This window comes from Mauremys reevesii, linkage group 10 (assembly GCF_016161935.1).
Source record: "Mauremys reevesii isolate NIE-2019 linkage group 10, ASM1616193v1, whole genome shotgun sequence".
NCBI classification, from domain to species: domain Eukaryota; kingdom Metazoa; phylum Chordata; order Testudines; family Geoemydidae; genus Mauremys; species Mauremys reevesii.
In genome coordinates this window covers 35,374,645-35,389,653 of record NC_052632.1, presented here as the reverse complement: position 1 = coordinate 35,389,653, position 15,009 = coordinate 35,374,645, and the positions used below count along the sequence as shown (strand labels likewise).

General features: G+C 39.3%; 1 protein-coding gene across 5 annotated transcripts in view; it reads left to right on the top strand.

Annotated features, from left to right (window-relative positions):
• The window catches only part of SCAPER (S-phase cyclin A associated protein in the ER), a 354,496-nt gene that overhangs the window by 231,632 nt on the left and 107,855 nt on the right, over positions 1–15,009 (top strand). For all 5 annotated transcript variants that reach the window (XM_039490831.1, XM_039490828.1, XM_039490827.1 and 2 more), the window contains exon 24: positions 1,490–1,605. In XM_039490831.1, coding sequence (XP_039346765.1) covers positions 1,490–1,605 — 116 coding nt within the window. The remainder of the gene's footprint in view (positions 1–1,489; positions 1,606–15,009) is intronic.

The following is a 15,009-nucleotide window of genomic DNA, read 5'->3' as shown; positions in this document are numbered from 1 at the left end:
TGAGCTTTAGCCTATACCCGATAGACAAGCCATTTCCAATTAAAAACACCATCCTACTTGAGTTAAGGTTTTTTTTGTGTGGATGGGACTCGAGCTAAGCTTCATCACTCAAGTTAAAGCTGAAGTGAAGACCTACCCTAAGAGTTAACTGGACTAAAACTAACTGACTGAAATTTTGGAGTCACATAAACATTAAACCTATAGAAATTGCTAGTTGGCTATCTAACAACTTGCGTAAACTGGCGCACACAAACAGCTTTCTGTCATTTCACACCAGTTGCAGCCTTTGAAGATAAGTCTTTTTTGTTATTGTTTAAAAATCCCATCCAATGCACATTAGTCAAACAAAATTGCTTCTTTATGATCTCTTCAAAATCTAGCTCCCAACATGGTGTGAAATGGGTATATCGATGGGAACATTTTTTCTGAAACCTTGGGCAAGCCATTTAAATAGGTTACAGCTTTACCTTTGTGTGAATGTTTGAGAGAGCTAAACTTGCTGAGGAGAAAATTACAGGCTCTTAAAACTTGTCTTGTACTGTGGTGTTTACATATGACTTCTAATATTGATAAGAAAAAATGTGGGCTATGAAATCCTATTAAATTATTTGTTATTACCTTAGTTCATAGGGGGCTGTTCTGACGTACAGCACACACAGAGTGCTAAGTATTTTACAGACAAATCATATGTGAATATGATCCCTACCTCAAAGTTCTTACAGTCTAATTGTAGACATGACACAGGTGAAATCAACAAACAACTGGAGAAGGAGGGAGGAAATTGGAAAAAGAGATTGAGGGTTACAATAATAAGGTCCCACAATTGTTAGGTTTCTTATGTGTGGTGTTGGCGTTGGTTCTGTACCAATAAAATTAATTGAAGTTTTGCTATTGACTTCCAGGGGTCCACGATCAGATAGATAGTTGATGCACATGAAGTTTGGGTAATTCCTATTTATGCTTACAGAAATTAATCCCCAAAAGGGGGAAAAAATCAGAAATGTTATAAAATATATATTTGTCCCTCATTGTTAGAATGTGTCCTACAAAATTGCACCTCAGCTTTCAGCTAAATGAGGCTCATGTTAAAATAATCTTCATTATGGGCTTGATCTTGCTTCCACCGAAGTCAATTAGAGCTTCATTGGGAATAAGATTGAGCCCTAAACCAATATCTGTTTAAAAAACTCAAAATAGCAGTGGTATTATAATGAAGTTACAGCATATATAATATCATCTGGAAAAACAACATTCAAGTAACATTAATGCCTGCATATTCAAAGGGGTATTCATTCCACTCTGTGCTTCTGTAGTGAAACAATCAATGCACTAATTAAAAAGATGAACAATCTGATTAAACTGTATTAAGATTTTACTAAGTGTACATCAAGGCAGTTACACACCAGACACATCTTTTAATTACTAAATTTGTTTTTAAATTTCAGTAAATATTCCATATAATTATTATTCTCTATTTGTGTTTATCCAGAATGCAGCAGATCAGATAGCATTCCGGGTTGCAGGAGGACTCACAGCCCTTGAACACATTCTTCAAGTAGTGATTTCTTCCACGAATCTGAATGCAGTTTTACGGATTCCTCCCAAGTATGTATGGTGCTACAGTTGCCATTTTGAATCATTACTAGATTGTGCCATCACTGATGGGGGAATATTTCTTTTCCACTAACCCCGTTTGACTTTATTATTTATCTAGCTGCTTGCTGCTCCTTCCTTGTGGTGTAGATGTTAAAAACCAAGGGCCATAATCTACCCTGCCATTTAAGTTCCAGATGGAAGGCAGTATTTGGCCCCAAAACTCTAGGACCAGTTTTAAGTCTGTAAGTGTTTCACTGTTTCTGTTTCTGTGAGAGGTGATCTCCCTGCCTATCCAGAATGAGGAATGCAGCAGGGACCTATCTCTCTGTAAAAAGTTAGACTATCAAGGTCCCTGTTTTGTTTTAGGTTTTTTTAAGTGCTTTTATGTGTTGTGATCCTAACTTCATCCAAAGTAAAACAGTTGTTCCTAGATATCACTTTAGATTCCTCCTGTGCCGCTGACACATTGGGCAGTCCAGTGCCTCCACTGGTTACAGTCGCTCGCTGGTTGTGGTGCTTCTTCCCTGGTGATGCCAGCATATATAGTATCTTCTGTCACTGTCAGGTGCCCAGTTCAATGCTTGCCAAGCATGTCTCCCATCTTCCATACGGTGTACATGTCCCAATGACCTGAGCTTGCTTTCTTTGATGATATTTTCTAACATTGCCTGCTCTTTGATCTTCCTGAGTCTCGCATTTGTTATTTTGTCTTTACATAACATAAGAACATAAGAAAGGCCGTACCGGGTCAGACCAAAGGTCCATCTAGCCCAGTATCTGTCTACCGACAGTGGCCAATGCCAGGTGCCCCTGAGGGAGTGAACCTAACAGGCAATGATCAAGTGATCTCTCTCCTGCCATCCATCTCCATCCTCTGACAAACAGAGGCTAGGGACACCATTCTTACCCATCCTGGCTAATAGCCATTTATGGACTTAGCCACCATGAATTTATCCAGTCCCCTTTTAAACATTGTTATAGTCCTAGCCTTCACAACCTCCTCAGGTAAGGAGTTCCACAAGTTGACTGTGCGCTGCGTGAAGAAGAACTTCCTTTTATTTGTTTTAAACCTGCTGCCTATTAATTTAATTTGGTGACCCCTAGTTCTTGTATTATGGGAATAAGTAAATAACTTTTCCTTATCCACTTTCTCAACATCACTCATGATTTTATATACCTCTATCATGTCCCCCCTTAGTCTTCTCTTTTCCAAGCTGAAGAGTCCTAGTCTCTTTAATCTTTCCTCGTATGGGACCCTCTCTAAACCCCTAATCATTTTAGTTGCCCTTTTCTGAACCTTTTCTAGTGCTAGAATATCTTTTTTGAGGTGAGGAGACCACATCTGTACACAGTATTCGAGATGTGGGCGTACCATGGATTTATATAAGGGCAATAATATATTCTCAGTCTTATTCTCTATCCCCTTTTAATGATTCCTAACATCCTGTTTGCTTTTTGACCGCCTCTGCACACTGCGTGACATCTTCAGAGAACTATCCACGATGACGCCAAGATCTTTTCCTGACTCATTGTAGCTAAATTAGCCCCCATCATGTTGTATGTATAGTTGGGGTTATTTTTTCCAATGTGCATTACTTTACATTTATCCACATTAAATTTCATTTGCCATTTTGTTGCCCAATCACTTAGTTTTGTGAGATCTTTTTGAAGTTCTTCACAATCTGCTTTGGTCTTAACTATCTTGAGAAGTTTAGTATCATCTGCAAACTTGGCCACCTCACTGTTTACCCCTTTCTCCAGATCATTTATGAATAAATTGAATAGGATTGGTCCGAGGACTGACCCTTGGGGAACACCACTAGTTACCCCTCTCCATTCTGAGAATTTACCATTAATTCCTACCCTTTGTTCCCTGTCCTTTAACCAGTTCTCAATCCATGAAAGGACCTTCCCTTTTATCCCATGACAGCTTAATTTACGTAAGAGCCTTTGGTGAGGGACCTTGTCAAAGGCTTTCTGGAAATCTAAGTACACTATGTCCACCGGATCTCCCTTGTCCACATGTTTGTTGACCCCTTCAAAGAATTCTAATAGATTAGTAAGACACAATTTCCCTTTACAGAAACCATGTTGACTATTGCTCAAGAGTTTATGTTTTTCTATGTGTCTGACAATTTTATTCTTTACTATTGTTTCAACTAATTTGCCCGGTACCGATGTTAGACTTACCGGTCTGTAATTGCCGGGATCACCCCTAGAGCCCTTTTTAAATATTGGTGTTACATTAGCTAACTTCCAGTCATTGGGTACCGAAGCCGATTTAAAGGACAGGTTACAAACCTTAGTTAATAGTTCCGCAACTTCACATTTGAGTTCTTTCAGAACTCTTGGGTGAATGCCATCTGGTCTCGGTGACTTGTTAATGTTGAGTTTATCAATTAATTCCAAAACCTCCTCTAGTGACACTTCAATCTGTGACAGTTCCTCAGATTTGTCACCTACAAAAGCCAGCTCAGGTTTGGGAATCTCCCTAACATCCTCAGCCGTGAAGACTGAAGCAAAGAATCCATTTAGTTTCTCCGCAATGACTTTATCGTCTTTAAGCGCTCCTTTTGTATTTTGATCATCAAGGGGCCCCACTGGTTGTTTAGCAGGCTTCCTGCTTCTGATGTACTTAAAAAACATTTTGTTATTACCTTTGGAGTTTTTGGCTAGCCGTTCTTCAAACTCCTCTTTGGCTTTTCTTATTACACTCTTGCACTTAAGTTGGCAGTGTTTGTGCTCCTTTCTATTTGCCTCACTAGGATTTGACTTCCACTTTTAAAGGAAGTCTTTTATCTCTCACTGCTTCTTTTACATGGTTGTTAAGCCACGGTGGCTCTTTTTAGTTCTTTACTGTTTTTCTTAATTTGGGGTATACATTGAAGTTGGGCCTCTATTATGGTGTCTTTAAAAGGGCCCACAACTTGCAGGGATTTCACTTTAGTCACTGTACCTTTTAACTTTTGTCTAACTAACCCCTCATTTTTGTATAGTTCCCCTTTGAAATTAAATGCCACAGTGTTGGGCAGTTGAGGTGTTCTTCCCACCACAGGGATGTTGAATGCTATTGTATTATGGTCACTATTTCCAAGCGGTCCTGCTATAGTTACCTCTTGGACCAGCTCCTGCACTCCACTCAGGATTAAATCTAGAGTTGCCTCTCCCCTTGTGGGTTCCCGTACCAGCTGCTCCATGAAGCAGTCATTTAAAGTATCGAGAAATTTATCTCTGCATTTCGTCCTGAAGTGAAATGTTCCCAATCAATATGGGGATAATTGAAATCCCCCACTATTATTGTGTTCTTAATTTTGATAGCCTCTCTAATTTCCCTTAGCATTTCATCATCACTATTACTGTCCTGGTCAGGTGGTCGATAATAGATCCCTAATGTTATATTTTTACTAGAGCATGAAATTTCTATCCATAGAGACTCTATGGAACATGTGGATTCGCTTACGATTTTTACTTCATTTGAATTTACGCTTTCTTTCACATATAGTGCCACTCCTCCCCCTGCACGACCTGTTCTGTCCTTCCGATATATTTTGTACCCCGGAATGATTGTGTCCCATTGGTTGCTCTCAGTCCACCAGGTTTCTGTGATGCCTATTATATCTATATCCTCCTTTATCACAAGGCACTCTAGTTCACCCATCTTATTATTTAGACTTCTGGCATTTGTGTACAAGCACTTTAAAAACTTGTCCCTGTTTATTAGCCTGCCTTTTTCTGATGTGCCAGATTCTTTTTTATGTGACTGTTTATCATCTGATCCGGCCCTTACATTATACTTTTCAGTCCTCTGCTCCTGACTATAACCTGGAGATTCTCTATCATCAGACTCTCCCCTAAGAGAAGTCTGTGTCCGATCCACACGCTCCTCTGCAGCAGTCGGCTTTCCCCCATCTCCTAGTTTAAAAACTGCTCTACAGCCTTTTTAATGTTTAGTGCCAGCAGTCTGGTTCCACTTTGGTTTAGGTGGAGCCCATCTCTCCTGTATAGGCTCCTCCCATCCCAGAAGTTTCCCCAGTTCCTAATGAACGTGAACCCCTCCTCTCTACACCATCGTTTCATCCACGCATTGAGACTCTGAAGCTCTGCCTGTCTACCTGGCCCTGCGCATGGAACTGGGAGCATTTCTGAAAATGCCACCATAGAGGTCCTGGATTTCAGTCTCTTCCCTAGCAGCCTAAATTTGGCTTCCAGGACATCTCTCCTACCCTTCCGTATGTCATTGGTTCCTACGTGTACCACGACCATCGGCTCCTCCCCAGCACTACACATAAGTCTATCTAGATGCCTCGAGAGATCCACAACCTTCGCACCAGGCAGGCAAGTCACCATACGGTTCTCCCGGTCATCACAGACCCAGCTATCTACATTTCTAATAATCAACTCTCCCATTACTAACACCTGCCTTTCCATGAAATATGTAATATCTTCCTCAGCCATCTGGGATGGGCAGCCTTCAACTTCTTTTTATTAGCCACTGTCATCAGCCAAGTCTCTGCTCAGTATAATAGCATGTTCAGTACAATCACATGGTATAATCTGACCTTTAATTTGGTGTGGAGACCTCTGTCTCACCAGATGTTCATCCTTCCAAAAGTGTTATTTGCTTTTCCTGATCTCATTTGAATATCTTTATCGCAGCTACTTTCAGATGTCATTACACTCCCCAGATAGCCAAACTCTTCTACCTGTTCAATTTCTTTTCCATCGTGTAGACTTTTGCGTCTCTTGTTCAGTTTCTTACTTTCATAATCTTGTTTTCTCTGCATTTACTTTTAATCCAGTTTTTGCTGCTTTCTGTTCTATCTCTGATGTAAGGGCAGTCATTTCATTACACGTCATATTTAGTAAAGTAATATCATTGGCAAACCAAAGATCATGTAACTCATCAGTAGTAACACATTTTACATCATTCATGATAACTTTTGTTGCCTGCTTCATCACCCAGTCTATTGCTAATGCAAAGAGGATTAGTGATAGCACACACTCTTGTCTAATTCCAGTCACAATATCAAACCACACACCTAGGTCTATGTCTGATCTTACTAAACGTATACTTTCATTGTACAAACTCCTTCAAATGTTGAGTAGCTTAAATGGTATCCCATAGCTTCTAGCAATATTCCTCAGTGTTTCTCTGGACACTATCAAGCACTTTCTTAAAGTCAATAAAGTTGATTAAGATGGGATTTTTTCCCCCAAGCAGTAGGTTTTTTTGGTGATTTGTCAGAGAGTGAATATCTGTTCACACAATGATCTGTCCGGCGGGAACCCAGTCTGTTAGTCTCATAATATTCCAGTCGCTGCTTTCTTCATTCCATGCAACATAACGATAGCCAATATGTTGCCCAGAATTGATAGCAATATAATACATCTCCAGTTTGTGCACTGGGTGAGGTCACCCTTTTCTGGCAATACGGTGATGATACTATCTTTCCAGTCTTATGGCACTTGTTCTTTCACCCATATTTCATCACAGAATTTTGTTAGCTGCTGGGTCAGAATCTTGCCTCATGCCTTTAGTTCCTCTGGTTGAATTCTGTCAGCCCCAGGAGCTTCGCCGTGTTTGATGTCTTTGATGCTCCTAGATATTGCTGTCTAAAATTGCTGCTGGAAATATATCTAAGTTCACTGGTAGTTCAGGAATGCCTCATTATAGTGCATGAGAAATAAAAGGCTGAAGGTTAAGCATCAGGACCCCTAAAGGTGGCCAGGTGTCAGAATGGGCTGCAGTTGGACAGAGCTCCTGCAAAAATGGTAACTTAGAAGAAATTCATTAATAGCATGATCTCCTTCTTTATCTGATCTTTTAGCTGTAATTTGTATCCACTTTAAGGCCCTCTTACACTGCCAAAGGACAGTAAAGAGGCTTTAGTGTGATGAGAATTGGGCCCAAGGTCTTCTCTCGTGAACTGTTTTCATTGTGAGTTTGGAAAACACCAGCAGTGTTTAATGTACTACCAAACAGCAATACTTCATAGATTTCCTGTGGAGTTTGAGAAATAATTGTCTCTGTTGTAAAGTGTGATGAAGCAGAGCTGCATCTCAAGAAAAAGAGCACTCAGAGGTAAAATGCCTCTTGGAATTCCCTGCTTGCTCTGGAAGGAAAGGAGAAAAACATTGCTGTACTCCTTTTATGTCATGTAGCATCTGGCCTGCTCCACTGGTCAGCACATAGGGATGATTCCTTTTCCAGTGAATTGTTCCTAGGGCAAGTAACTTGGTAGAAGTCTTTGCACTCCCTCAAGCACAGGAGCTGTGATTGTAGGTGACCCTTATATGTGCAAAGGTGAGAGTCCTGTCTCCTTTCTCACACTGCGTGGCCACAGATTAGCCTTAACTGTTTAGAATGGCATTTTTTTCTTTTTTAAAAAAAGTCTCATTTTGGCAAGGTTTTGTTGAGGGAGTTTGAGAAAATTATGTTTATATTACTGAGAAAATTTTGTTTAAAGTTTGCTAGACAGTATGAAAATGTATTAGTTTTGAAAGGAACTTGCTGTGCTGATAAATGAAAACCAACTTCAGCTGCAATGTTCATATAACTGAAAAAAAATCTTAGAAGATATAATCAAAACTTTTTTTTCTCCTCTTACATATTAACTACCCACTCTGTGTCTGGTTCCAGTGATTCCTTACTTTCATGAGCACTAAACTTACTATTGTTAAAGTACTTTTTGCTTAAAATGTAATACTTTATATTAACATATAAGCTTTTAACTATCTCTGAACTGTGTTCCCAAATCAAATATCTACAGAAAATAGAGATAAAGGTTAATCTTTCTATCTGTTTTATATATCTAACAGATTCACAGAGAGACATCTGTAACAATAATTTTGCTCCAGTACTCAGAGTGATTTGTTTCAAGTTATTATAAATTTCAATCTCTAGTAAGCATCCACAGATCTAAAACTTAACTTTTTTTCCAGAACTAAAAGAAAACAAACGGAACTCTTAAAAACACATCATTCAGGGGTGGCCAACCTGTGGCTCTGGAGCCACATGCGGCTCTTCAGAAGTTAATATGCGGCTCCTTGCATAGGCACCAACTCCAGGGCTGGAACTACAGGCGCCAACTTTCCAATGTGCCGGGGGGGGGGGGGGAGGGGAGGGGGGAGGTGCTCACTAACCCCTGGCTCTGCCACAGGCCCTGCTCCCACTCCACCCCTTCCTGCTGCCTCCTCTGAGCCTGCCATGCCCTCACTCCTCCCCTTCCCTCCCAGAGCCTCCTGCATGCCACAAAACAGCTGATCAGGAGATGTGGGGAGGGAGCGGGAGGCGCTGATCAGTGGGGCTGCCGGTGGGTAGGAGGCGCTGGGAGCTGGGTGGGGGAGCTGATGGGGGCTGCTGACCTATTACCGTGGCTCTTTGGCAATGTACATTGGTAAATTCTCGCTCCTTCTCAGGCTCAGGTTGGCTACCCCTGCACATCATTGAAATGAACAATGTCTACCTGTCTGACTGCAGGGTGTGGTGTAACTTACTCTGAAGAAAATAAAGTAATAGCAACCTTCTCTAAGTGAAAAGAATGTGTTAATACTCTAAATCTAGGAGTTTCTTGAGAATATCACTAATAATGCTATCAGAAAGTTTTGAGGAAATGATGGACATTTTTAAAAAGACTCTTCTCCATTGGAAGGAATCAGTAGATCTCTTTCTCATTCAGGTACAAATAGGTATTGCTATATTACTCTCAGCAAAATCATAGAAGAATCTCTTAAGGTTGTTTTTTCCATCTATATACAAGATGGCAAGACCTTGACTCAGTATTTTAAATCATTCTGCCCTTCTAAATATTGGCTTTAGTCTTCACTAGTGCATAAATATATTTAGGAATGATGGATGATAGTGGACTATTACGGGGAATGATGACATAGGATTAAAAGAAATAAAATCAGATATTTAATTTTAATTAGTTTTATTAACACAACATTCCATTTAGTACTTCTTTTAAAAAGGTATCCTACTGGAAGCAGTCGCTTGCAACAATTATTTTATGTGAAAAAATAAGAAAGCTGTGTACAATTAAGAAGACAGAAATTTTACTCCTTATTTTATTCTTTTCTTCCAAATAAGCCATTTTCTTTTTATGTTGCATTCATTGTATGTAGTAGGCCAGTGGTCCCCAACGTGGTGCCCGCGGGCACCATGGTGCCCTCCGGGGCATTTATGTGTGCCCGCTTAGTGCCCAGCAGGGGAGAGAGGCCGCGGCCCTGCGCCTGCCAGGGACAGAGAACTCAGGCTGCAGGCGCAGTGTTCTCTGTTCCCGGCAGGTGCGGGGCCTGCCTAGTGCCCCAGGGGGGAGAGAAGCTGTGTCCCCGTGTCTGCCAGGGACAGAGAGCTCCGGGGCTGCAGGCTGAGGGTGCCGGTGTTCTCGGGCCCCGGCAGGCACGGGACCCGCCTAGTGCCCAGCAAGGGAGAGAATCCGGGCCCCCGCGCCTGCTGGGGACAGAATACTCCGGGGTTGCAGGCACCAGTGTTCCCTGTCCTCGCGGCTTCTCTCTGGCTTCTCTCGTCTCTCTGGATTCATATATTATGTAATATTAAATATGTTTTTTTGTATTATTTAATGTACAAATACAAAATAAGCCTCAAAAAATTGTTGGCGCCCGCCACACTCTTCTGAAAACATGAATGTGCTACTGGTCACAAAAAGGTTGGGGACCACTGTAGTAGGCTATCAATCTGTGGCTTGCAGCTTTCGTAAACTGCCCACTGTTCTCAAAGTCTTCCATGTCTTCACAATAGCTCTGGTCATTGAAACGCTCTACTTCCAATTGAGGAGGCATCAAAAATAGCAATGGACCTTTATACTGGACTATTTAAATAATAAGACAATTTACACTTGAACAATGTAGTTTTGACTTGGAGGAGTACCAAATTATCTTCAAATGCATAGCTCAGAACTTTCTTGAGTAGAGTTTGGTTAATTAGCATTGCTGTTGCCCAGCCACATGCCATTAAACATTGTATCAAATTCAAATATGTTTGTTTATATTTAAAATACTTTTTAAGCAGTGAGGCCTGCATGTTGGGAATGCAGTTGTTTGGCAGTCATGCATTACAGCTGGGAAATATTGTCTCAAAAGTAGTTTAAAATTCTTTCACTTTCTGAATAGCCTTCTATTGGCAAAAAAATTGCAGCACATGGAGAAAAATCATAGCTTAGTAACTTCTTATTGTGCAAGAAATAATAAGTAAATAAGGCAACTCCCATCTTTTCATGTACTGTGTATTTATACCTGTCTACTGTATTTTCCACTCCATGCATCTGATGAAGTGGGTTTTAACCCACGAAAGCTTATGCCCAAATAAATTTGTTAGTCTCTAAGGTGCCACAAGTACTCCTCGTTATTTTTACTATGATATAGTTCATTCGTTTGAAGATGTGAAGCATCTTTGATTTGTATTTGATTTATTAGCAGTACAAATCATGACTCTTTGAAAGGTATTTGAAAATACTGAACACTGTCTAGTAAGTTTCAGTCATTACTTAGAATAGGATATATGTTTTCAGATTGCTTCCTAGACCTTTTGTGTATCAATCTGTGATTATGAGTCACTAAAACATTTTGAATAGTTGATAAAGCAATTTTGCATTTGTAGGGAACTTACAAACAGCTGTCAGTTATTTTGACATTTTTTATGTTCATGGAAATTGAAAGAAATGGTAACATTCCAAAACAATGCATAAGTTTGTTTGTTTGTTTTCCAAACAGCAGCACTGGAATGCTCCAGGATGTATAAAGTACAACCAATACATTTAAAAAAAAATCACTCCAAAACAGAGAAATTCTAAATTTAATGCTAACATTCCTTCCAACAAATACAGTGCAAATGGAGCTTTTTGCTGGGATTTTGTGTTGTATTTCTCTGAGGCATTGATACAGAGTTCCAGTTACAGATTTGTCAGAAGTGTTCAGTTCTACATAGACTAATTTCAGTTAAAATTTACATAATAGTTTCAAGTATGCTATTCTGAGATTAATTTTAATAGGAAAGGTCCTATTAAAATCCAGTAGTATTTTACATTGTGTCCATGCTATGTGTATACTACCATGGAATGCAGTTCATGTTCATAGTCTATTATTATTAAGATAATCTACTGTACTGCATATGATAAGAAACTGCTTTTGAAGTTAAATATCTCAGTCAGTTCAACATACCAAGAGGGTCTAGCCAATATGCATCACAAACAATATACCAGGTGAACCTACTCCACGAAATAGGTTATTTGCTCTCTACAACATCAGCATTTCAGGTGCAAATATCGTCCTGGGTTTTTAGTTGAAAAGTTTTTGGATTAATTGAAAACTTTCAGAAATTCTGTTGGTTGACTACATTGTAAATGTAATATGTAAAAATGACATAAATTTTACATATTAGAAATTACATAACTGAGGCTGAGAACTTGTCTGGCCAAGTTTCAGCCTAATGCAAATAAGAATGGCAGATTTATAAACCCTTCAAAAATGAGGTTAGAATGGAAACACAAACAGAGCTATAATGTCAAACTTCAACTATTTTTCTAGCTCTGTTAAAAGATCTGTGAGAGATAACTACCTTTAAAATAATGAAGCTAACATTAGACCTTAAAGTATGTCTATTTATTATAGTATATAAAATAAACATGTATTGGCACCATTTCATGTTTGGCCATGATTCATTCACATGGTGTATCTATTCCAAATCAGCTGTCGCCAAGATCAGAATCAATATAGTTCATTAGGTAGATCAGGAAATCCCAGTTTGGAGCTTTTATGTTGTAGAGTTTATGATTAAATGTGTGTGGATATATAGGTATTCATGAAATTATAGTATTTTTATTAATGGAAAGGGTTGCAATTTTTTTTCTGATTGTCTAAACAATAAGTGATCAGGATTAATCTTTTCAGATCTAATGTATTTATTGCAACTCATTGAAGTAGAAAGACATTTTAATTATTTTCTTAACAGAATATCTTATACAATGCATATTTCTTTATGCAATTCATGATCTTTGTGTTTGCACCTGTATATCTTACATGAGGCATATGTATTTACTTGTAAACATCACTTCATCTCTCTTTTTTTCTCTTCTACTTCCAATTTTTAGACCTCATGTGGTACAAAATAGTAGTTAAAATGTTCAGGTTAATGGATTCCTTAAACAGTAAGAATATGTGAATGCATTTAAAAGGATTATGCTAAAATGTGACCATTTTATGAGACTACAGAAAAATTGAAAGACGTGTCATTGAAAACATAGTTTTATTTGTCATATGTTAAACTGCTCCTGAGTACAAATAGTAAATTCAAAATAGTGGGGCAAAAATTGTATGTAGGCATCATGGTGGCATTCATTTAACTGGGCATCTGAAAAATAGCAATGTTCTGAAGGTTAAGATGTAAAATTTAGTAGAACTTTTATTGCTATAAAGGCAGCAATATTTCTACCAGATTTTGCCCTTTTTCACAAGTATGGCTCTCACTTTGCTCATGAAACTATAAGAGGAATTTTCAGATTTGCAATTCAGAAACACATAGTATTCAACTAAAATCACCCTTTCTTGAGCTTGATTTAAGTGTTTTTCTTAATACCCGGCTATAGCAACACTGGATATGGTTTAATCAGGCCACAACTGTATTATTAGATGTCTTGGACTACCCGACAGATAAAAGTGTACAGTTCAGGTAACTCCAACATCTACCTGGGGGCTTCCACCAGTCTGCCCTTCTTTCCATCCTGGTCCCCCAGCAACTCATTTCTGGGACCTTACCACCCACCCCCCTCGAACAAGGGTTAAGGTGGGCTATAAGGAAGGGGGGTTGGCTCCCTGCTATACCAGTCATAGGAGCCCTGAAACACTCTCTCCTCCCCCCGTTTCACTCTTTAAAACAAAAACCTCTTTTTTAAGTCTTTAACAAGCCATTTATCTGCTCACTGAATCCCTACCCTATGGAGTACCTGCACTGAACATCTGCCCCACGCTTGCATAATGAGTTGCAACATCATAGCCTGTCTCCCTTCCTACTCATCATAACAAAGTCCCGGCAAACCTGCTGTGGGGATGGCAAAAAAAGCCCCACACCAACGGGCCAATCTGGTGGTGAGGGAAAAGGGGCTTCTCCACTGGGCTTGCCCCCCTAGCAATTCCCCAGCCTTTCCAGTCTCTGGGGATGAGTCAGCATCACAATGCTTACCCAGTCCCCCTTTGCAGCAGATTCCGTGTCTCTCTCTCATCTGCTGCCCATAAAGCACTACTATACCCCTTTCCTGGCAAGCCGGACAGTGCTCCCCACCACTTAAAGGTGCAGTGCGGTCATGTTAGTTGCTCAATTTATTTCTTACCTTATTCTTAGAGATGCTTCTCTTCTTTTGATGTGGTGAAGTGGTGAACTAGGAGTTACTGGTACAATTTCCCTTTACATTATATGAACAACATTGCATCAAGATTTATCTTTTACACAAGAAAATAGTACATCATCATGTATTCCTTTATATACCCAAATACACCATGGAGTGTCACAAATCCACCTCATACTCCTGAGTGTTGTGCTTTGCGTTTGGGGTGACAGCTGTGAAAAAACACATAGCCAGACATTGGCTGTTACACACGTGTGCAGAAATTGGATTGTATACATTATTCTTACTAAGGTTGCCTTTAAATTTATGGATGAAATTTTTCTTCTAGATTCAGCTTTTTCAGACAATATAAAATATCTAGTGTGTATTTTTGTTGTTGATGATGTTAACTAACATCACCATTTTTCAAACCATACTCCCTTTTGAGGGCTCTGCTAACAGAAATCCATAGCTATCAGGGCTTTTTTTAGTGAATGGTAAAACCTCACTCTGGCATGGAATCTGCTTTTTTATTTTAACCCCTTAAATGTATTGTACAAATCAACTTTAAAGGTTTCACAGACAGTGTCTAGTACTATCAACTGGTGCAAACCTTTCCCTCCAGGTGACTTTGTTAAAGTTCAGATAACAGGAAAATGAATGTGCTATGTAAGTAAACTGTAACTGGATTGTTGAGAGGGCTCCAATTCCATAGGACGTGACTTTCTATGAACAACTAAAGCATGCTGAGACTTGGCTGTTTAAGACCAACCATTTTTTTTGCTCTCAGTACAGAGAATCAATGTGATCTGATGCCTGTAAACCTGCTGTCACAAAAACTCCTTCATACAAACAAATTCTTAAATAAGAGGATTTTTTCAAGATGCGACGTTTTCCAACTGACTATCTTTAAAAAAAACAAAGCACAGTTTTTGGTTGTAGCTGATTCTTTAATGAAAAATAAAATGTAAATCAGTTTTCTTCTTGCCTTAAGTTTTGAAAGAAGTTTGCAATTTACTTCTCTTAGGTTATTTTGTGTTTTGATATAATTTACGTCTCTGCTGACTTTTTAAAG